Source organism: Myotis yumanensis, unplaced genomic scaffold (genome assembly GCF_028538775.1).
Source record: "Myotis yumanensis isolate MYYU_CA2020_CCGP unplaced genomic scaffold, mMyoYum1.0.hap1 SCAF_1, whole genome shotgun sequence".
NCBI lineage: Eukaryota > Metazoa > Chordata > Mammalia > Chiroptera > Vespertilionidae > Myotis > Myotis yumanensis.
Window position 1 is genome coordinate 33269248 of NW_027223752.1, and position 24797 is coordinate 33294044.

The 24797-nt window shown below is 45.2% G+C and overlaps 1 protein-coding gene across 1 annotated transcript; it reads left to right on the forward strand.

Annotated features, from left to right (window-relative positions):
* The first annotated feature begins 308 nt into the window (after nucleotides 1-308).
* SLC10A1 (solute carrier family 10 member 1) lies at nucleotides 309-23357 on the forward strand. Its single transcript, XM_070417444.1, has 5 exons — nucleotides 309-754; nucleotides 9242-9452; nucleotides 15623-15801; nucleotides 18160-18356; nucleotides 20430-23357. Exons 1-5 carry the CDS (start codon nucleotides 399-401, stop codon nucleotides 20534-20536), a joined length of 1050 nt encoding a protein of 349 aa, XP_070273545.1. The 5' UTR covers nucleotides 309-398; the 3' UTR covers nucleotides 20537-23357.
* The last annotated feature ends 1440 nt before the right edge of the window (nucleotides 23358-24797 follow it).

The window sequence follows — 24797 nt, forward strand, 5'->3', positions numbered from 1 at the left end:
GATGAGAGGGCTAGACTTGGACTGGTGCAGGCCCTGGACTGGGACCCAGGAGCAGAATATCTGGGGCAAAAGAGAGAAATAAGTGCCCTGGTCCCAGAAGCAGCCAAGTGGTAAAGGAGTGTTAGTGGCACCCAGAAAGGTCAAGGAATTAGGGAGAGACAGGGCAGGCCGGGCAGATAAGGCTCCAGGCTCTCCCCTTTGGGGCCACAGCCAGTTGCATAATCCTTCTATTTGCATTCTGGCCTGGACAGCCTACCAGAGTAGACCATATCAGACCCACAACAGCTCCACTTGTCCTGACACTCGGCCCAGGAGGTGACCGAAGGTGTCCAGCCAGGACTGAGCAGCAGAGGGAGCCAGGGTGTGCAGGTCTCCCGGCCTTGCGCTGTCGCTGGAGGATGGAAGCCCTCAATGTGTCGGTCCCACTCAACTTCTCCCTGCCGCCCAACTTCGGCAAGCGCCCCACCGACCTGGCGCTGAGCGTCATCCTGGTGTTCATGCTGCTCATCATGATGCTGTCGTTGGGCTGCACCATGGAGTTCAGCAAGATCAAGGCTCACTTCTGGAAGCCTAAGGGGCTGGCCATCGCCGTGGTGGCGCAGTATGGCATCATGCCCCTCACTGCCTTTGCTCTGGGCAAGCTTTTCCGGTTGAACAATATTGAGGCACTAGCCATCCTGATCTGCGGCTGTTCCCCTGGCGGGAACCTGTCCAACATCTTCAGTCTGGCCTTGAAGGGGGACATGAACCTCAGGTAGGACTGGGAGTGAGGAGGGAGCAGCCTGGGGACACGGGCCACATTGGAGGTATCACAATCATGAGGGAAATCTGGGCTAAAGACAGGAGAGGGGATGAGTGGGGACTGGGTGGATGGTAGGGTTCGAGGTGACAGCATTTATTGTTAAGACCTTATGCTGGGCTGGGAGCAGGAGCTGAGGTGTGTCTTGGTTTAAGCACCATGCCAAAGGGGACATCCTGGTCCAGTGGCATCCTGGAGACCCCCTGCTCCCAGAGGCATCTCAGGTGGGGTGTAAGGATTGTTTTAAACCAAAGGGGCCTCTGGAGAACTTTACCTGCCTACACTGGGGGACAAGTTGTCTGCTTTGAGGCCAGAGATCTGACAGGGGGTTCAGGTTGGTTCCAGACATCTCCATGGAGATCAAGATTTGGCTTGGAAACCAAATAGGCACCTCCAATTCCTACAGAGCAAGCAGGGATTTCCAAAGCTCCTCCCAACTATCCAGGCAGACGGGATGTCTTCCCATAACTTCCCCCATCCTCCCATCAGACACAGGAACATTTCCAAGTGAAGACACAACCAGGTAGACCCAAGAGTTTCCCAGCACCAGCCAGGTGATGCTGGGCCTCCCCTCAGCCCAACTGGTGTGGGGGTGAGGGAGGGGAGAGCAGGGAGTGGGACCAGCAGCATCCCCTTATGCTGGCTGAGGAAACATCTGCAGAAGCTCCTGCCTTTACCTAAGCCTCAGCCTCAAGCTGTGTCCTTTGGTTGGGTCCTCAGTTGATATGCTTTTCTCTACTGAGCAGGGAGGGCAGTGGACTCAGACAGTCCAGCTGGGTGTCTGTCAGCACCCTGCCCTTGGCCGACGTTTACCAAGGAAAGCCCCCAAGGAAGGAAGTCCCTCCTGGTGATGCCACATGAGGCCGGGGTGTATTTTTAAGTGAAAAAAAGAGAATGATAGTTTGGGTTTACCAGGGCCCGCCATCTGAAGGGCTCTGGAGTCCCCACCCATAGGGTTCCGCCCTCACCGAAGTAGACTATGGAAGAGAGGGGCAAAGAAGAGGCTTGGCCTGTCCAGTGTCCCACGGGAACATACCAGCGTTGGAGCACCACACTGAGGAAATTCTTCCCTCTGTCTAATCCACATCCTTCCTGCTGCAAAGCAAGCCCTCAGTCTTTTATTTTTTAAAATAATTGTTTTTGTAATTTGTATTGATTTCAGAGAGGAAGGAGAGGGAGAGATGGAAACATCAATGATGAGAGAGAATCATTGATCGGCTGCCTTCTGCATGCCCCCTACTGAGGATCGAGCCCACAACCCAGGCACATGCCCTGACCGGGAATCGAACCCTGACCTCCTAGCTCATAGGTCGATGCTCAACCACTGAGCCACACCAGCCGGGCAAGCCCTCACTCTTAATCTGGCCCCTGGACAGAGCTCGCTGCAGCCTCTGTGTCCTAAGAAACCCAGACTACATCCTAATTCTGGCTGAGAAGGGATGCGGGAAGTTGGCTGTAGGGAAGGGGCCCTCTGAGGACGTTTGCATCTGTAGAACCGCAGAGCAGGGCGGGCCGGTGTAAAGGACAATGGGGAATATGTCAGTGTCAGTGGCCAGATACCCCTGCCTCTTTAGCCCAAGGGCACTGGCCAGGTCTCTTCAATACAGCTCCATGTCTGAGGCCCTCAGCCCCCACCCACAGTGACTCAGGGATGGGACCTCGATGCTGTCCTGCTCAGCCTCCCGTCTGGGCATCTGGAGACGGTCACTTCTACCTGGGCCCCCCCAAGAGGTAATGCTCTGCCTGGACAGCCCCCTTCCCGCAGAGAGCCCCTTCCCATAGGCACCCCTCCCGTGCACACTAAGCCACGCCGCAGACCCCTGGCGGAGCATGAGCTCATCATCAACCATCACACGCTACCAGACTTCGTATTCCAATGTGAGTTCCTCCAGGACAACGTGCAGCATGTAGTGTAATTATGGTGATGAGACCAACAGACATCTTCAGGGTCGGGCATGGGCAGTAAAGGAACACAATGCCGGGAGGTCCCCCTAAACAGTGCAGGCACTCTGGGTGCTCTCTGGGTGCAGGAACCCACCCCCACCCCCACCCGCACCCCCCGCAGCTTCCTGCTTTTCAAGAGAGGGTAGAAACTCCCTTTTTATGTGAAATCTCTACAACTCATTAAACATTTTAAAAACACCATGCCACTGCCTTAGCTGGTTTGGCCCCATGAACAGACTGAAAGGTCAAGGGTTCAATTCTGGTCAAGGGCACACACCTGAATTGCAGGCTCATTCCCCGGCCCTGGTCGGGGCATGTGCAGGAAGCAACCAATGGATGCTTCTCTCTCTCTGCCTCTCCTCCCTTCCACTCTTTCTTTTTATTTTTTTAAATATATTTTATTGATTTTTTACAGAGAGGAAGGGAGAGGGATAGAGAGTTAGAAACATCGATGAGAGAGAAACATCAATCAGCTGCCTCCTGCACACCCCGCAATGGGGATGTGCCCGCAACCAAGGTATATGCCCTTGACCAGAATCGAACCTGGGACCCTTCAGTCCGCAGGCTGACGCTCTATCCACTGAGCCAAACCAGTTAGGGCCCTTCCACTCTTTCTAAAAATCAATGGAAAAATATTCCTGAGTGCTGATTAACAAAAACAAAAACACTGTGCAGTCAGAGGCCAGATGTCGCTCAAAGGCTGCCAGGGTGAACTTCCCTATAAGCACCGTGTCATGAGCAAGCTGAAGTTCAGAGACTTGCCTGAGGTTTCCCAGAATGTGTGGGAAAGTGGTGTCTCCTTCCTGGGACTCTGCCGCACAGATGGAGTGAGTCTGGGGCGGCCACCATCACATTGCAGGAAGGCAGGCACATTCAGGGAGGCTAGGCCACCAGGCAGCCACTTAGACAAGCTCCCCAAAAAGCAGGCAGCCCCCAGGCAAGAGAAAATGTCCTCGAAGTTGAAGCGAGCCCAGCTTGTCAGGGTCAGAGGGGGCCAGAGGGAACTGCCCGCTCTGAACACCTGTCACGCCCCTCAGGTTCATCTGCTCCCTCTGACCCTACTCACAGCAGAGACCAGAGCCACTGGCTGTGGGGGCAACAGACATGGACACAAGCCAAGGATTCCCACAGCTCTACCCATCGTGACATAGGGAACCCAACCAGGATGAGCCTGGCTCCCAGAGGTCTCCACTTCACCCAGAGCCTGGCAAGTCCCCTCCCAGTTCCCTCGGCTCTGACACGGCGTTGGAAAGCAGGTGGTGCTGTGCCCCGAGAAGTTAGGCAGAGGGATAAATAAAAAACCAAACATGCTCTTTCCCCCTGACCCCTGGCTCCCCGAGAGGCCACCGGGCCCGCAAGTCACTATGGAAGAGGTCCCAGTCTCAGAACTGGAGCCTGGTCAAGTCAAGCTCCCACCCCACCCCCGATTCCTGACCTTAAAGGTAAACTGGGGAGCACGACAGTCACAGATTCCAGGAAATCGGGAGGTGGGCGTCCCTGACCAGGGTCCAGCACTTACCCATGTGGAGGAGGTACCTGAAGGTGTACAGTCTGTTCCCACACTCCCGCATGCACAAAGCACAGCAAGTCCCAGAGCAAATTCCAGAGCTCCTGACGCGCCGGCCAAAGTAAGCATGACGCCTCTGCCCAAGGACATCCAAACAAGCCTGCCAGTGTGTGGCCTTTCTCCTCAGAGGGATCAATAGCTAGCACCGTGTGCCCACCCCAGTCTCTTCTCCTTGTCCCCACCCCACAGGGAGCACCTCCCAGAATTCAGCACTATCGTAGTCTCATTTATACTGTTACTACCCAGGTACTGATCCATAAGCAAGATACACTGTTGTGTTTGCCTGTTTTCAATGTCCTACAAATGCTATCCTACTACCCAAGTCATTTGACAACCTGCCTTTTTGGAGATAAAGGCATAGAAATCAAATAGCTCCTTTGTGCACTTGAACTGCCGTGTAGTGTGCTTGTATTTATCTATTCTCCTGCTGTCGGACATTCATGTGGACTTCACGTGTTGTTGCTGTGACCGGCCTTGTGCATGTGCCCCAGTGCTCACGTGTGAGAGGGTATAGAACCAAAGCAGGCGGCGGGTCATGGGGTTCACACATCTTCTACAAACTCTCTCTAAAGTAGTTGCATTTTTTCTATGTTTTCCTCCGTATTTGGAATTGTCAGACTTTTCCATTTTTGCCATCTGGTGAGACTAAAGGGGGTCACAGTGGTTTTAATTTTTTTTTTTAATTTCAGGGGAGATATAGTACCTTTTCAAATATTTATTGGCCATTTGGGTGTCCTCTTCGGGAAATATATCCTTTGCCAATTTTTTTTTAATGGGACTATTGTGTTTTTCCTCACTAATTTGTAGTTTATATTGTTTTTATATGTTGCCACAGTCTACTCACAGTTTGGAGCTTGTCTTTATACTTCGATAATAATGCCTTATAACACAGACTGCTTATTTTAATTCAATCAAATTTGCCAACGTTTTTTCTTGACAGTTTACGTTTTTGGGGTTTCTTTAGGAAGTCTTTTATTACCCTCAAGGTCATGAAGATATTCCCCTAAATTTTCTTTGAAAAGTTTTAAAGTTTTGCTTTTCACATGGAGATCTTCAGTTGACCTAAAACTTATTATGCACACTGTGATCTTATTTTCTTTTCTATATTATAGAGAAAATTCCCAGTACCACTGAGTTAATTTTTCTCCAGTAATTTGTAATGCCATCTCTCCCACAGATGAAACTCACAAGTATGCATGGGTTTGTGTCTGGGATCTCTCTTCTCTTCTATTGGTCTATGTGATTATCCTTGCACAATATCACATTTTCTTAATTATGACTTTATAATAAATCTTGATTTCTGAAAGGTAAGTTCCCCCTTCCTTGTTTTTGAAAATTACACCAGCTATTCATGACCCTTTACTGTTACACTTGAATTTTGGGATTAGCTCTCAAGTCTACAAAAAATGTTGCTGGAATTTTGGTTAAATTTGCATTAAATTTATAAATAAATGTAGAGGCCATCTTTCTAATATTGAGTCTTCTCATCCATAGAAATAGTGTAGACTTAGGCCTTATTTTATATCTTTCTATGAAGTTTTATAATTCATCCCTTAAAGATCTTGCATCTTTTTTATTCATTTCTAAATATTTTATAGTTTTGTGATTATAAATGGCACCTTTTTAAAAAATCATATGATTCTTTTTCTTACTAGATCAAGACAATAGAATTTTTTATATTAGTAATGTATTCAGAATTACATGGATTCTCTTATTTACTAGTTATAATTGAAATTCACTTGGATTTCCTCTGTAGACAGTCCTATCATTGGCATATAATGAAAATTTAATTTCTTCCTTTCCCATCTCTATACCTTTCCTATTTCTTGTTTTGCTGTGCTAGCAAAGACCTATATATACTATAATTTACAACAAAGTTGATAATACTGCCATTCATCTAATTTTTCACCATTAACTTTACTGTTTCCTGTAGATTTTTTATAGATAACCCTTTTCAGGTTCAGGAATTTCCATTCTGTTGCTTAGTGTGCTAATTTTTATCATGTATGAACACTGAATTTTGTTGAGTGACACTTTTCTGCCTATAAAATGATCATACCATTTTTCTTAATTTGATAATAGATTATCTAATGTTAAACCATTCTTTTTTTTTTTTTTTTTTTTTAAATATATTTTATTGATTTTTTACAGAGAGGAAGGGAGAGGGATAGAGAGTTAGAAACATCGATGAGAGAGAAACATCGACCAGCTGCCTCCCGCACACCCCCCACTGGGGATGTGCCCGCAACCAAGGTACATGCCCTTGACCGGAATCGAACCTGGGACCTTTCAGTCCACAGGCCGACGCTCTATCCACTGAGCCAAACCGGTTTGGCTGTTAAACCATTCTTTAAAAAAAAAAAAAAGAATAGTTTGTTGGGGTTTTTTAGAGACAGAAGAAGGAAGAAGGGAGGAACATCAATGTGAGAGCTTAACCTAGATTGGCTGCCTCCTGCATGCCCCCCTCCCCGCCTCCCCCCACACACACACACACACTGGAGATCAAACACGCAATCCAGGTATGTGCCCTGACTGAGAATCAAACCCGCCACCCTTCCGGGTATGGGACGAGGCTCTAACCAACTGAGCCACACCAGCCAGGACCAAGGTTTTAATTTTGATGAAGTCACATTTATGTTTTTTCTTTGGTTGTTTGTGCTTTCGGTGTCATATCTAAGAAATGATTGCCTAATCCAAGATCACCTCCCCCATGTTTTTGAATATGCATTATATTATTATTCTGTCCCAAATATTATCTTTTTCATTATTTCATATTTGACCCATGAGATCATTAGATGTTTTGTTTTTCCAGTTTCAACTCTCCTCTTTTTAGAAGCCTAAGATATCAATTCTAATCCCTCCGTTGGGCGTTAAAACCTAAACTTCCAGATTATCACAACTAACACTTGACCCCGGCTTCATTTCAGTCAACACTGTTTCATTAAAACACTGATGAGATGCTGTGGGAACTTAACTCCTGTTTGTATCAGTCCATGGTAAAATTGCCTTAGCATGTACCTCACCTTGCTTAAAGCTGCAGGACCTATCAATAACTTTAAATGAAGGCACTTTACTTTGCATTCTTTGTGTCTGATCCCTGGAAACCTCCCTTACTTTCTTACATGCTCACACATGTTCTTATGTTCTTAAGGGAGGGTTTTCCCATTATTCAGCCCACAGGATTCTTTAGGGTCTCTGCTCACCTCTGACAGCTTCTTGTCCCTGTGATGCCTCCCCCTGCTGCTGTTCTTTTTTTTTTTTTTTTTTTTTTTTTTTTTCGCTTACAGTATTACAAAGGGTATTACATAAGTGTCCTTTTTTTCCCCCCCGCCCTTGACAAACCCCTACCCTCCCTTACCCCCCAGTGTCTTATGTCCATTAGTTATGCTTATATGCATGCATACAAGTCCTTCGGTTGAACTCTTACTCCCCTCCCTCCTGCCCCCCAACTCTCTCTGGCCTTCCCACTGCAGTTTGACAATCAGTTTGAGGCAGCTCTGCCTCTGTATCTATTATTGTTCAAAAGTTTGTAATGGTCTTTATTATCCATGAATGAGTGAGATCATGTGGTATTTTTCCTTCATTGACTGGGTTGTTTCACTTAGCATAATGCTCTCCAGTTCCATCCATGATGTTGCAAATGGTAGGAGTTCCTTCTTTTTAACAGCCCTGCTGCTGTTCTTGATGGCTACACTCTGGACCATTTGGACTAGGCTGTACTTGATGTTCATTTAAGCCATAGTTCACCTGTATGGACACAATGAAGATGAGGATAGGGCTGTGGAGAGGAGGGATACACCCTTACTGTGATTTTCCTGAGGTCTTGTCAAGCCTTCTCCATCCACCCACCTCCCCAACCTTCCCACTAGGAGGTCAGAATCCCCAAATCCAAGAATGCTTCCTACCAGCTTCATTCTCTCAGCTGGTCTTTCTGGAAGGCCTGTGCCTACACAGGGTCCTGGGACTAACATGTATTACATTCCACATGGAAATGGTAATAGGACAATTAGGATACAAATTAGAGCTGGGAGGATGTATTATTCAGGCTCTGAGACTCACACTCAAGTTATCTTAAATAATGTAAGGATAAAACAGAAAGCAAATAACATGAGAATTATCAGTGTTGGGGACTAGAACTGCAATCAAGATGCAAAGCAGGTCTGATGGGCAGGTTATCTGGTCACTCACTCAGCAATGGGTAGCTATTGCTGCCTTTTCTATTGCTCCACATTAGGTCCTCCATTTATTCTGTTTCTACAGCTTTGCTGCTATTTCTTATTGTCCTTCTAATCATGGCCTCTGTTTATTTTTTCTTCACATGTTTTTGGCTTCTGCCTGACCATCCCTCCAATGACACCCCCTCTCCAAGACCCAGGGTTCTATCACTGTGTCTCATATTCAGAATCTCCAAGAGAGAAAATGTTCTTGATGTAGTTAATCCTTGTTATCCCAGTTGGACACAGCCATTGTGTCCAGGCATCCCTAGGCTCTGAGACAGACACGACTGTGGGTCGGGTGCTATTCTGTGATCCAATGGGATAAAGTCAGAGTGATGAAGTCACACGGTTAACATTCTTCTGAATGGGCTGTGCCTAGGGCAAGTGCTCAGAGCAAAAAGAGTTCTGTTACAAAGGAGCTCAGAATGCTCCTTGCATAAGGAAGCACAGGAGTGAAGCAGCTGGACAGACCTGGGTACAAATCCTGTCTCAGCCTTTACTACCTGCACAATCCTGGACAAGTCACCACTCCTCTGGTCGCCAGCTTCCTCATCAGCGAAAGGGAGCTGGCAGGCTTACTCCTCAGGCTACCGGGAACAGGAAAGGAAGCAGTGTGTGTGAAGTGCTTAGCAGTGGCTGGTACGTCGCCAGCACTCACCAAAAGAGTCTATATTAATGGGCTTTCTCTCTGCGCTCTTCTTGTCTCCCATCCAGCATCGTGATGACCACCTGTTCCACCTTCATTGCCCTGGGCATGATGCCCCTCCTCCTGTATGTTTACTCCAGGGGCATCTATGATGGGGACCTGAAGGACAAGGTGCCCTATGGAGGCATTGTGCTGTCACTGATCATGATTCTCATTCCTTGCACCATAGGCATCTTCCTCAATGCCAAAAGGCCACAATACGTACGCTATGTCACCAAGGTAAGAGCGTGGGGGCAGGGCAGGGAGCAAGAATGCTGCTGTCCTCTCAGGGGATGGCTTGAGGCAAGTCATTTGGGTTATTTCTGTGTTGGTTTTGTTCCTTGTTTTTTTTTGTGGGTTTGGGGTGTTTTTTTTAAAGACCTACTATTAGGACACCTACGTCATGTGATTGCCATGTCCCCTGAGAATACTTTCAAAAAGTTAGGAGGAAAAAGAAAAACACCACACACACTATAAGGTATTTTATACTCATTACTAGAGGCCCAGCACATGAAATCGTGTGTGGGTAGGGTCCCTAGGCCTAGCCTGCGATCAGGGCCATCTTCCGCCCGCTCGCCAGTCCCCAGTCCCGCCCCGCTGCCACCCACCCAAGTTCCCCGTGGTTCCCCATTGGCCATCCAGCAATAGGAGCCTGCAGGTTGCGGGGAGGGACCGAGAGGTGGTCAATGCACCTCATAGTGACTGGTCGATCAGTTGTTCTGGTCATTACACCGTTATGGTCGCTGGCCTTTTATTATATAGAATTTTAATAATAAAATTAAATTTTTATTATGCACCTACTAATTCTAATTTTTCTCCTACACTGTCTGAGGACTCACTGTTCTCAAAGAGTTTATTGCAGAAAGTAAAATAGCACATGAGAAACAAGACCCAACACAGTGCACAATCAAGCATTGGCAGAGTGCAAGGTGAGGTTAGTGAGGGCTGGGTAGTCACAGAAGGCCTCCTGGAGGGGACAGTCTTGAGCCAGACCATGAAGAAAGGATGAGACTTGGGTAAGCCTGGGACAAGCCTGAACACAGGAGTTCAGAGGGGACTGAGGGCAAACTTGGCTGACTGGTCAAGAAGCCAGAGGGGTAGAACCCAGGGGAAGAGGTGTGTTCACACTCCCAGCCATTTCAGGAGCAGGATGGGAGGAGAGGGTTTGAGGTAGCACTGTGGTCACAGACAGGGCATCATGCCACTGCCCTGTACTTGGAAGAATCAGACTCTTGGAGGGCTACCAGGGTCCCTCTGCCAACTTTCATAACCTCAGAGCTCAGTCTCTGTCAGTCTCCCCTCAGGCTCACTACTCATCACTTGTCCTTGGGAAGGGCTCTGCCTCCAACATTCTGAGGGCCTGTTTCTGTCCTGCCCCTGTTTCTTTGCCCTCGGGCCAGTCTACACAGCATGCACCTGGAAGCCAAGGTTTAGCAGCTGCTTGAGCCCTGAGATAAAAGATCTGTAATTCAACCCTAGCCGGTTGGGTTCAGTGGATAGAGCATCGGCCTATGGACTGAAAGGTCCCAGGTTTGATCCCAGCCAAGGACACATGCCGGGTTGTGGGTTCAATCCCCAGTAAGGGGTGTGCAGGAGGCAGCTGATCAATGATTCTCTCTCATCATTGATGTTTCTCTCTCTCTCTCTTCCTTCCTTTCTGAAATTATATATATATTATATTTTAAAGGCTGCAATTCAGGTTTTCAGGGTTGATTCTTACACTATCATTGTCAAGAGTAGTTTTTGCCCTTGTCCTGACCCAGTCCTGATACTGTGCCACAGCTCCCTTCCTGCCTGTTGAAAGACACCCTATTTCACTCTTGATATCTTCCATTCTCTCCACCCTTGCTTCTCAGAGACCTCCTTTTATTGATCATGTCCCCCACTTCCACTGCTCCCCCACCTCGCTCTCATTTCCAGAACATCTCTGAGTTAGTTCTTCACAATCAGCATTGACACAATGAACTGCCAAACCTTTCTACATGATTATGCTTTTAAAACTCAGTATGTCTTCAATTAAAAGCATCTCCACCCCAAGCCGGCTCCTCCCCTCCACCCCCTGTGATTACCCCAATGAACAGCATTCCATTCAACATGCCCAACTGCCTGAGCCAGAAACAGGAAAGTTCTTCTCAGCGTCCCCTCCCCCCTTCCCCTCACTCAGGCTAATCAGTGATTCCACCTGCTTTTCTAATCCATCCATTCCTCCCATCCTAATCCACTGTCTTCATTCTGGCCTCTATCCTCTCTCTCTAGACAACTGAAATAACCTTTAACCTGGCTCTCTGACCCATTCTTACACTGAGGGTGGAAAGTTCAAATGTCATCATGTCACCACTGCTTAAAGGCCCTCATTGGTTCCTTACTCTCCCCCAGAATAAAGTTTAAACTCCTTACTGTGGCTCCTCAGGCCTTTCTGGATTTGGTCTCAACTGACCTCCCCAGTCTCAGCTTTTTTCTTTGCACATGTCCTTCCCTCCACCTGGACACTCCTCCCCTCTCCAAGTCCCCCTCACTCATCACCTTTCACTGGGCTCACACCCACTCACCCTTCATGTCTCAACACAAATGGCATCTCCCCCAGGAAGTCTTCCTTAGCTCACAAGCCTGAGTAGAATTCTGGTCCTATTTACTTCCATAGCACCCAACACTGGGCCCTTGCAGCATTTATCATACCGTGTTATAAGCACCTGTGTGTTTATTCCCCTCACCTTGAGCTCCTCAAGGAGAAAGACCCTAGCGGCTACCAGCCGTGGGCAAACTACGGCCCTCGGGCCGGATCTGGCCCGTTTGAAATGAATAAAACTAAAAAAAAAAAAAAAAGACCGTACCCTTTTATGTAATGATGTTTACTTTGAATTTATATTAGTTCACACAAACACTCCATCCATGCTTTTGTTCCGGCCCTCCAGTCCAGTTTAAGAACCCATTGTGGCCCTTGAGTCAAAAAGTTTGCCCACCCCTGGGCTAGCCAGTGGTTCTCAACCTTGGCTGCACATTAGAATCACCTGGGAATCTTTTTAAAATCCTGATTTCCGGGCCTCATCCTCCGGAAATTCTGTTTCTTTGTTACTAATGTTGTGGCCTCACCCCACCCACTGGCATAAAAGGTGATCTATAAAGCACAGGTGTACATTAGACCCAATTTACCGCGGCTGAACCCCAGGGTTTAACTACCAGAGGTCAGTGGCTCCATTTATCAAATACTCCCAAACAGCACTCACGCCTGTGAAGATGCAGACAAATGTGCGGTCACAAGGCAAAGGCTTGCTTTTATGGCTCCTTCATCTCCCTGTTCCATAAACTATAATGAGTTATGCACTGAAAAATGAGCCAACAAATCATCCCAGCGGCTTTGCACACTTAATCCTCCTAGAGCAGCGGTTCTCAACCTGTGGGTCGAGACCCCTTTGGGGGTCGAACGACCCTTTCACAGGGGTCGCCTAAGACCATCGGAAAACACATATATAATTACATATTGTTTTTGTGATTAATCACTATGCTTTAATTATGTTCAATTTGTAACAATGAAAATACATCCTGCATATCAGATATTTACATTACAATTCCTAACAGTAGCAAAATTACAGTTATGAAGTAGCAACGAAAATAATTTTATGGTTGGGGGTCACCACAACATGAGGAACTGTATTAAAGGGTCATGGCATTAGGAAGGTTGAGAACCACTGTCCGAGAGATTTCCAAACGAAAGTTAATTCCTAAAAACTGGCTCTGGCAGAAGGTATTGCTCAAACTCTGTTCAACCAGTTGCATTTCCTAGTGGGAGGTCATTGATATGCCAATATACAAGTTCAGGGACACCCTGTTTGGAAAGGCAATTCAAGTAGCACTTTGCCTTATCCATGCAAGGGTTTATTCAAGGCTGCGTGGTTAGAAGGTTGCACAACATGACCAGGAGCCAGTTTTACCATAAGCCTTCCACCACTCTTTTTAAAAGGGTCCAGCCATTACTTTGACTCAGCCACTCTACCTCTGCTTTTGCCATACCTGCTGCTACTGATGAACTAACCTGACCCCTTTGGTCACATAGCTTCTGCCAACTTGTGGCTTCTGCTGCCCCCAGGCCTGTGTCTTTAATACTTGCATCTGCTCCTGCTTCCCTGTAATTCTGAAATCTCCCAAAAGGAGAGGATGCCACTAGTTGGGTCATTCACCAGCATGTGTAGGCCACCTCTGTGGGAATAGGTTGGGCCAGGTCATCTCCTGGGTCAAGCTGATGACATTGGCTGCCCATGAATGGACACTCATCACAGTCTCAATCACTCATGAGAGGGCAGCGCAGACAGGTGGTACAAAAACCAGGTGAAGCAGGTAGTTGTGGCCATGAGATTTCCACAGATGGCAGGACTGTGACAGGAAACTTTGGGATGTGAATCTCTTCTCCTTTACCTATCTCTATATATAAAAGGCTAATATGCAAAGTATCCCCTCAGGAGTTTGACTGGGAGACTGGGAGTTCGATCACTCACTATGACGTGCACTGACCAGGGGGCAGCACGGAACGAAGGAAGGCCCCGGCCAGCCACCGGCAGCTGGATCACCGGCCAGGCCTAGGGACTCTACCAGTGCATGAATTTTGTGCACTGGGCCTCTAGTGAGTAATAGTAGGAGCTAGTTTAGTGAATGGTTTTAATATGGCAGGTCAGAGAGGTTGAGTGACTCATTGAAGTTTACACATCGTGAGACCAGCTGAGGCAGCTTCCACAGCAGGATCACAGCAACGACTATACTCGTAACCACTCTTCAGCCTCCAAGAGTGGGAGACGGAGCGAGTGAGAGCACGAGAGTAAATGCCCACAGAGAAAAAGGTCTGCCGGATTCATGGGGCAATTCCTGCAGCCCAATGCCCTGCCCCTCCCATTATCCACTACACTCTTTTGATGGGGTCACAAACTCTTTGGTCATTCGGTAGAAAGCAACAAAGGACAGGAATCCAAAAAGAGAAAAAATTCAAACTGCAAGAGCAAACTGAACAGCTCATCAGTGAAGTCATGTAATAAAATCTGAAGCATGTGGTTATTGATGAAATCTGTGAAATTCCTTCCTATCCTGGGATAGGAACTGGTTAGTACAGGTGATATTTTATATGACCACATCAGTTGGAATATGGATTTAAAAAACATAGAAATGCAAAACTGCAGCTGAAATTTGAGGAAAATAAATTTTAAAATGCTACCAAGACAACCTTGTGGATCTAAGTAGTGCCACTGAATTGTACACTAAAAAAAATAGTTAAAATGGCAACTTCTGTGTTATAATTTACGGCTATTTTTTAAAATGGTACTAGGGATATCAAATATTACACATGTGAATGAACTGAAAACTGAACCAACACATATAATCATTACATTTGCTATGTGTATATACTTATATATCTTTACTAAACAATGAGCAAGACCAAGAGCGTTAAATCTGTGCATGTATTTTATCATTTGGAGTGTGTCTTTCTCCATAATGCAAACAAGAAAATGCACTTTGAAAGTTTGCATCCTATGTCACCTGCTGAAAAATCTTAACATTGTAAATTCATTATAAATCTATTGAAAATTGAAAATTGTATTAAGATGCAACTATAAAAAATTTGTAATAAAACTCAACATTGCTTTCATATTAAATATTAACGTACTTAATAGTAATTATTAAGGGCAATAAATGTTGCTTTCACAGCACTTGCCTGGGATAAGGTGGACACCTGCATTGTTTCTATGATGCCATTATTACCCAAGATATCTCTGAAACTTTCTTTTGTAACCAATTTGCAGGTCACTCAAGAAAGGCACGTCTCTTTACATTTGGGATCTAAACCCACATTACCTGGCTTGATCATCCAATTTGCTTACCAGGTTCACTTCAAATGATTCTTGGCAACTTCCAAGAGTCAAATTCATCCTAGAACGTATGAGGTCCTTACCCATAAAGGTGGTATTTGAGACAAGTAGGACAGGTTCTAAGAATAACATCGATTAAGTTCCAAACTATTTGGAGCAATGGAAGTATTGTTGGATTGTGTACACAAGCAGTTAATGACTTTGCAAAAGAATTTTTAATTTACAAGAACCACTTTGCAGGAGGACTGAACAGTCTCATTCCTTCAGAGCCACTTACTGAAAATCTGGTATCCAGAGATGTCAACAGATGCTGCACTTGGCTTAGTCTTTAGTAACAAGTGTTAATTGGGTCTCTATCCTCCAAGAAGCTTCCTAGCTACTGAAAAGAATCCCAAAAACATGGAAAATAAAGGTCTTTGTATTCCCTCCCACTTCAAATACCAATTTTTAAAAATTAAAATGTCTTTCACCTCCAGTGCCCACCTGGGCTTCACCATGCCTCTCTGCTTCTCCCTATCCCCACCCCCCCCTCTAATGGCCTTTTCTCGTCCTCATTCACAGGGAGGAATGATCATCATGCTTTTGCTCAGTGTGGCCATCACAGTGCTCTCTGTCATCAACGTGGGCAAGAGCATCATGTTTGTCATGACACCCCACCTGTGGGCCACCTCCTCCTTGATGCCCTTCATCGGCTTCCTGCTAGGCTACATTCTCTCTGCTGTCTTCCGCCTCAATGAACAGTAGGTATTACTTTAGTCTCACTGTTCTGTGGGCCTCATTCTTGTCCTGGCCTCTCAGGAAAAGGATGAGGAGATCTGAGACCTGTGGAAGGCATTTCACCAGCAATATGTTCAAATGCATCAACTGAACAAGGGACTTTAGACTGAAATATTGGGAAGGTATTGAATGGGTTAGAAACATTAATCCAAAGACCAACAGCATCTCTCTAATCATCCAAGAGCAGCAACTCATGGCTCCCTCCAGAGGCTAGATTCCATCTCCTGCCCAACTCCCTGGTAGCTAATGACACTGGGGTATCTCTGTGTCATTATGACAAATGTTGATCATATTCTTCCTCTTCCACATTTCCTCCTTTTTTCCTTTGACAAGAACACCATCAAGTGACAGCTCTGCTGACGTAGCTGGGACCTCGGCTAGAGTCTAATCCAATTCACAAACAGCTGCTACTTTAAGGGAACAGATAACTTTGAAAGCCTGGAATGGGAACATCAGGCACCCTGTCTATACAAAGCAGTGCATGTCCAGAACTTTTGCTCTTTTCAAGCATAGTAGACAAATGTTTATGCAGGAATTTACATTAGTAGCACCCTAGCACTCCCGTTCCCCACCTCAAAAAACTTGTGTTTTAAAAATATAATTTTAAAATAATTATTCATACAAAAAACAAGTTGGGAGTTCCCAGTAGGAGGTGGGGTTGGGGAGCTGGGTAAAAAGGGTAAAAGGATTAAGAAGTACAAATTGGTAGTTACAAAATAGTCACAGGGATGTAAAGTATAGCATAACGAATATAGTCAATAATATTGCAGTAACTATATATGGGGCCAGGTGAGTACTAAAATTATCAGGGGATCACTTTGTAAATTATATAATTGTCTAACCACTATGCTGTACACCTGAAACTAATCCTCCTATATAATAAAAGGGTAATATGCAAATTGACCCTAACAGCTAAGAACAACCAGTCGCTATGATGTGCACTGACCACCAGGGGGCACACGTTAAATGCAGGAGCTGCCCCCTGGTGGTCAGTGCGGTGCCACAGGGGGAGCGCTGCTCAGCCAGAAGCCAGCTCATGGCTGGCCAGCGCAGCAGCAGTGGAGGGAGCCTTTCTGGCAGTGCTTAAAGGAGCAGGCCTAAGCCATCAATTGGACATCCCCCAAGGGGTCCTGGACTGCATGAGGGCACAGTCCGGGCTGAGGGACCCCCTGAGTGCACAAATTTTCGTGCACCAGGCCTCTAGAATAAAATAATGAATATCAATTGTAATTAAAAATAAAAAATTTTACATAATTTTTAAAAATAATCATCCATTTTTAAAAAACATGCTAATAAAGACCAAATTAGTACAGGATATAACACATGGTGATACAGTAGAGTCAAAAGACTGCCAATGACTACTTGACGTCATTGGTATGGATCATATACGGCCCCAACATCACAGCATCATGTACCGCCAGAGCAGTCTTCCTCATATGCTGAGACAGCTCTCAGGGGTTTTAGTGAATAACAATTATTTTAATACATTAATTACAATTCAATGAATTAAACATACATTTATTAAATGTAAACATCCCATTCTTTAATTCATAAAATGGGAAGCAAAGCTGAGATTGTATTTCAATGATAGATAAATGTGGCTGAATCAAGTATATTTTTTTAATCATCACGTTTTAGAGTTAAAGGTAGCAAAGCCAGAAACTTGGGAACAGGACAAGATCTTCAGGTATTTCAATCCTCCACTATATGTTAAAAATTTTAATTGTCGCCGAAACCGGTTTGGCTCAGTGGATAGAGCGTCGGCCTGCGGACTGAAAGGTCCCGGGTTCGATTCCGGTCAAGGGCATGTACCTGGGTTGCGGGCACATCCCCAGTGGGAGATGTGCAGGAGGCAGCTGATCGATGTTTCTCTCTCATCGATGTTTCTAACTCTCTCTCTCCCTTCCTCTCTGTAAAAAACCAATACATTTCTTTAAAAAAATTTTAATTGTCCTGTAAGTCCAATATAACAAGCCAATGATTGATACTGGCTCACACCTTCCTTTCCTCCCTCACCAATTGGACATTTCTCCAAATTTTAATTTAGTAACCCTACAAAAGTGGACAAATCGTCCATTTCCAAGACAATAAAAAGTGATCTCATAAACACTCGCTTCATGAACCCACTTCCACAAGGCTGGATTGGTGATTTTAACATGTGTTGACTCCCCTTTTCCTGAAACCATGTGCACTCCACTCCCTGGCACACTTCCTGTCTCAGACTGTTAAAGTATCTGGGGGGAGAAGATAGGATAGTGAGGCTGTACACTCATGCCTCTTCCGTGAGGGCATACGGGTTGGTTGTTTTGTAACCTACACAGATGCAGGCGCACTGTCAGCATGGAGACTGGATGCCAAAATATTCAACTCTGCTCCACCATCCTCAATGTGACCTTCCCCCCTGAAGTCATCGGACCACTTTTCTTCTTTCCTCTCCTCTACATGATTTGCCAACTTGGAGAGGGGCTTCTCCTCATTGTCATCTTTCGGTGCTACGAGAAAATCAAGCCTTCCAACGGTGAGTACTGAATTATTCCCCTTGGGGATCTCACATATTGGAGAAAAACAAGCTTCCGGCAAGGACCTATTAGATGGGGCTGTAACTATCAAGTCACTAGAAACCAGGTAGCAACAAGAAGTACGAAGGGGCCTTAGCCTGTTTGGCTTGGTGGATAGAGCGTCAGCCTGCGGACTGAAGGGTCCTGGGTTCGATTTCGGTCAAGGGCACATGCCTGGGTTGCAGGCTCGATCCCCAGTGGGGGGCATGCAGGAGGCAGCCAATCAATGCTTCTCTCTAATCACTGATGTTTCTATCTCTCTCTCCCTCTTCCTTCCTCTCTGAAATCAATAAAAATGTATATATAAAAAAATACGAAGGGCCTCAAAGAGCCAAGGCTACTTCACTCACTGCAGTTTTGGGTGGAGTTTGCCTCATGGGTGATTTGGGCTGCTTTCACTGAGGAAATCATGTATAGGGCTCAGGATGAGAACACAGGACAGAACCATTTTGGCCAACAGATAGTTGTGAGACGTCAGTTCTGTGAAAGGCCCTATACACAAGAGTTCAGGAAATTTGGACTGTAGGTTCTCATGTCTTAGAACCAGGTCAGAGTCCCAGCACCACTGGCACCCCTACAGGAGGGAAAGCATTCAAGTAATGCAGCCTCATAACCCTGAATCCAAAACAGAGGATCCCAATTCTGGTTACACAGTAAAGAAAACTTAAGTAAGCTTACTGAACAATCGCTTTCACAATCTGGTCTGATTTGCTTTGTACCTTAATCTGATTACTACTGGATTAATAACTTCCTAGCCAATTAGCACCTATTTTCTAAGAGGCTCAGATAATTTCATTCTCTTCCAAACATAATCAAAACTCAAGAAAGCTCAGAGTCCCTTCCTCAAAGTAGACTTTAACCCTGCATCTTTTTTTCCAAACCAGGAAACAACCTTACTTGATAACATTTCAGTATTTTATATTCTAAACATCAGTATATTCATAATCACTCAAACCCTCAACTCTTATTCCCACGAATTTAATTGAGGGCCCCTTCAAAACCTTTTCTAGGCCCAGGGGACTGGTTTACACCCTAAAAGAAAGATGCAGCTTCCCTGGTGAAATTATCTTACAGTAGGCAAATGCAGATTTACAATGAACTAAGATGCAATCTTGGTATCAAGCAGTCAGAAAGAAATAGAGGATTATACTTCAGAACCATTTTATAAGTTTTGGTTCGAACTATAGTAGAGCTGTAGAAAATCTAGTTTGATGCTTATCCAAGAGCAACTCAGAAATCTGTTGCCCCTGAAGTCTCCACCCTCTTACCAAAAAAATGCAAGAGGGAAGAAAAGTTTCTACAACAACCCATCAGGTTCCCAGTCTTAGTTCCAGAAAGGTCCGGAGTGCCCTCATGGGGCCATGCTCTAAGTATGGGTATTTGGCTCTCAAGACCTAAAATGAACTTCACTCACAATGCACTTCAGAAGACCCCTAGGACAAAACTATGTGAAAGCACCTTACTTTTGGACCTAATGGACCAGAAGGACCCAAGCAGCAGTACTCAGGATGAAGAATCTGCCAAGTTTTAATGGTTTTGATATCTGTACCCTTCTACAGAGATGGGAGAACCAGAAAGGTAGACCCTATCTTCACAGCTCCTCACGACAGCCATGCAGCCTGGAAATGTAGACTAAACCAAATGGGGGAAGGGAGAGGCATGGGAACCCACCTTAGAAGACTTCCCTAAAGTTCTTTTCTCCCTGACCGCTGCTTGCTCCCCAAATGCAGTCAACAACTTCGCTTGAATTCAACTCCCCTATTGAATTGCATGTACAACGAAGTTGGACATGGAGTCCCAGAGAGTCAGTATTCTGCTAATTAGACCTTTTGTGACTAGTATTACCGTTAGGTATGTTGAGGAAAAGCAAATCCTTTCTCAGAATTAAAACATGGGAGGAGAGATGGTCAAGAGATGAAAAAAACAGAGCCCACCCTAGGGGTAAAATGGTTTTGTCTTCCAGATTGAACAAGCTTTATATTTACTATTCTCTCATTCTCCTACCCCACCCATAACTCTTTTCAACTTGACAGATAAAACAAAAATGATCTACAAAGCTGCCACAACTGAAGAAACCTTTCCAGCGGCTCTGGGAAATGGCACCCATAAAGAGGAGTGTCCCCCGCCTTACACAGCCTAGCCTTCCCCCAGTGACCTGGATTCAGGTCAGAAGACAATTCAGAAGGAAATGTGGTAAACTACAGAGAAAGCAGAAAGATGAAAGGCACGCACCAGCAGTGACTGAGTCTGTCTCCAACATTTCCACAGAAACTATCAGCAGCATCAAGAGTCTTGCCTGGAGGACAGATGGGGTGGGGAGGCAGGGGGCGGGGGTGGGGGGTGTCTAATTCTAAAAGCCTCGCCTATCTCCAGCTTAGAATTTCATACTTGTTTTTTTAAAAAAAGTTAAGACTTGCTCAATGACAATCCTTTGAAAGGAACCCAAACTGCCTTTTACCTCTGCATCCCTAAAACAGTGCCTGCTAGGCATATAAAAGTCACTCTTTCTCATTCTGGCCAGGTGGCTCAGATGGTTGGAGCTTAATCCTGTACACCAAAAGTGTTGGGGTGCCTCTGGGAGACAGCCAATTGATGTATCTCTCTCTCCCCCTCTCTAAAATATCAATAAACATACCCTTGGGTGGGGATTTTTTTAAAAAGCACTTGATTTGTGAACTACTCAAAAAATTTTTCTCAAAATCAAATACCCAAATCCAGTTCCAAGGGGATTTTGTTTTTAATATTTTTCTTGATTTCAGAGAAGGGAGACAGAAACATCAATAAGAATCATCTATTAGCTGCCTCTTACACGCCCCCTACTGGGGATCAAGCCCACAACCAAGGCTTTTACCCTAACTGGGAATCAAAACCTGACCTCCCAGTTCATAGGTCAATGCTCAACCACTGAACCACACTGGCTGGGGCCATTCCAAGTTTTATTACTAAAAAATAATGCTCAAAGAGCTGCAGGATTAGTAGACTTCCAAAAATCCTTTCTAATAACATTAAAAATCCAGATCCTGTTCCTTCCGTCATTACTGGGATTAAAGTTCTTGAGAACACAAGTAACACACCAAGTATGCAAAAGCAACTAGACAAGACAAACTCAAAAACTCAGCCATAATGAAAGAATATAATCCCAGTATAGGGGAAAACTGTAATCCCAGTAAGGGGGGGAGGGGGGAATTTTAACAAGAAAAAGCCAGGCAACAATACAAAAATCAATAGAATTGTTTCACTAATCTAATAATTCTATATTTCATCAGTTCATTAGTGGTTTTCACATTAAGGTCCCTCAAAATTCAGAGTTAAGATGCTGCCAAAATGAGCGGTTTCTCAAGTCAAAGAAAATACTCAAATTGATATCCTTGAAAGTTTCTCCAATAACATTTAAACATTTTGCATATTGTTCATTAAGCAGTGGGTCAAATATTAAATAACAACTAATATTAGTAACACTTGCAAACAGCCTACCATGCCTAGCTACTTGTGATTTTCACATCATTTAACGATTAGATACAACTGAAACTGACATTAATTTCATGACATCAGTCTGGCAAATGTCCAGGACTATCAATATTCCTGGTACCAGAGCAAACTTAAGAATCACTGATTTGGGTCACTAATACCCTACTAAAAATGAAGATATGTGAAAAGGTCTCCCATTGATCGTTTTTACATATTATATCCATATTGACCTGTCTATGCCAATTGTTTTCTCTAATATCTAGCAGACATCATCTGCTAGGAAACTTGGTTAAGTACAATAAAGCAATATAAGAACAAGTTTAGCTTTTTGAGGAAGTGAAGGCTGGAGTTAAGATTTATTGCCCTCCATGTAAAAAGGTGAAGGGGAATATAGTTAATATTGTGGTTAAGTCTGCATAATGACAGATGATTACTGTGTATTATACACCTGAAACTAATGTTATATTATACTAGAGGCCCTCTTCATGCACTGGAAGAGGGGTTCCCTCAGCCCTGCCTGACCCCTCACAGTCCGGGAGCCCTCGGGGGCGGGAGGGGGGGGAGGCGACCCAGCGATCAGGGGAAGGCAACGCTCCCATCACACCTCTGCTGCTGCCACTGCTGGCAGCGCAAGCCTCGGGCGGCCCTGGGCAGCTGGAGGGCTGATGGGACTGGGGGACTCCAGAGGCAGGTGCGTGGGCCCGGCCTTGCTGTGCCCCTGCCACCCCAGCGGGGCTGATGGGACTGGGTGCCGCCATCTTTGAGGGTGTGGCAGTCAATTAGCAAATTCCCTTATTGGCTGTGGATGCCGCCATATTTAAGGGTGTAACAGTCAATTAGCATATTCCCTTTATTGGCTGTGAGCACTGCCATCTTTGCAACGGCATGAGGGTCAATTAGCATATTCTCTATTAGATAGGACTAGAGACCCAGTGCACTAAAATTCATGCACTAGGGGGGAGGGAGTCCCTCAGCCAGGTCTGCACCCTCTCACAGTCCAGAACCCCTCAGGGGATGTCCACCTGCTGGCTTAGGCAGGGAGCGGGCCTAAGCCACAGTCGAACATCCTTAGCACTGTCGAGGAGTCAGGAGAGGCTCCCACCACCACCGCTGCACTGGCAGCCCTCCCCCTGCGGGAGTGCACTGACCACCAGGGGGCAGCTCCTGCATTGAGCGTCTGCTCCTGGTGGTCAGTGCACATCCTAACAGTCGTTCCTGGTCATTCCACCACTACAATAAATTTGCATATTACCCTTTTATTATATAGGAAACCTACTTTTAAAAAAATGTTACAGCCCTGACCGGTTTGGCTCAGTGGATAGAGCGTCGGCCTGCAGACTCAAGGGTCCCAGGTTCGATTCCAGTCAAGGGCATGTACCTTGGTTGCAGGAACAACCCCAGTGGGAGGTATGCAGGAGGCAGCTGATCGAGATTTCTATCCCTCACCCTTCCTCTCTGTAAAAAAATCAATAAAATATATATTTTTTTAAAAAGTTACAGGCAAAATAGATGCTACTCTCAAACTTTCTTACAGCTTGCTAGATGAAAAGTTGCACAAAAGCTGCACTATACCCTGCAAAGGCTGGTCTTAAAACTGCTTGCGCTCAAGGCCACTCCACTCGACTTCTCAGAACCTGGATCTGAAAATTTAGGCTAACTTGTTGGTTCAAACTAAGTCCATCTCCTCTACCTTTACTTAAAGGGTCTTATTTTATTGCCTCACTGTATAGCAAACTACTTGTAATATTAAAACAGAAGGCACTTATTTTACAGGGGTGGAAAAATCAGAAAGTCAACTGATAAAATGTCCAAGTACCTAACACCATACATATCACTGAGGTACATTTTAAAAACCTAAAGGGTTAAAAACTAGGTTCTACCACTTCATTTTTCTTAATCCTCACCCAAAAAAATTGAGAGGAAAACATCAATAGGTTGCTTCCTGAACACCACCTGACCAGGGATCAAACCCACCACCTAGGTATTTACATTGACAGGGAATCAAACCTGTATTTTGGTGAGCCAGACACTTCAACCAACCAATGGAGCCACCCAGCCAGGACACGTTCTGGCTATTTTATTTTTAATACATTTTTATTTACTTCAGAGAGGGAGAAAGAAACATCAATGATGAGAATCACTGATCAGCTACCTCCTGCACACCCCCCACTGGGGATTGAGCCTGAAACCAGCACATGTGCCCTGACCAGATATCAAACTGACCTCCTGGTTCATAGGTCAACACACAATCACTGAGGCACGCCAACTGGGTGGTTCTGCCCTTTTAAACAAAGCCAGTGCCCTCCATCCAAAGTTAACACATTGTGGACCAGTTTTGCTAACTTTATCCAGTGGCCAGATAAGTTTCTATTGAACTAGTACAAAAAACGTTTTATATAAATGTTAAAGGCATGCTTTAAAATTAAATACCCATTGTTTTTTGAAGTTACTACATATCTTACAAGGCAATGTTTTTAAAGAATTCTCGTAATTGGCCACAAGCCTCAGAACAGGAAACACCAGAACTCTCACGATCTGTCCACAATGTGTTATCACATAAACTCTCCCTAAAATCAGCTTCACAATTTTCTGGCCCAAGTTCTAGCCTTCAATAGAGAGAAGTGGCCATGCCAGTAAACCAAAAATCTTTCAAATCCAACCCCAAATAGAATTCCCCCTAGTGGATCCCACATGTGGAGAAAACAAAAGCAATCTTTTTGGTGCTTTCCTCAAAATCCCTGCAGGGCTATGCAAGGGTCTGCACTGAAGGTGTGGTTTTTAGGCTTCTAGTACTAGACTTTATGGGCTCTAATACCAGTTTAACATTTATTTGCTCTTCTCTTTGGCATAATTTCCTCCAGTAAAGCTATTACCTAATAGGTAGTTTTGAAGATTCAGTTACTAAGTATTTATACAATACTAGCACTCATATG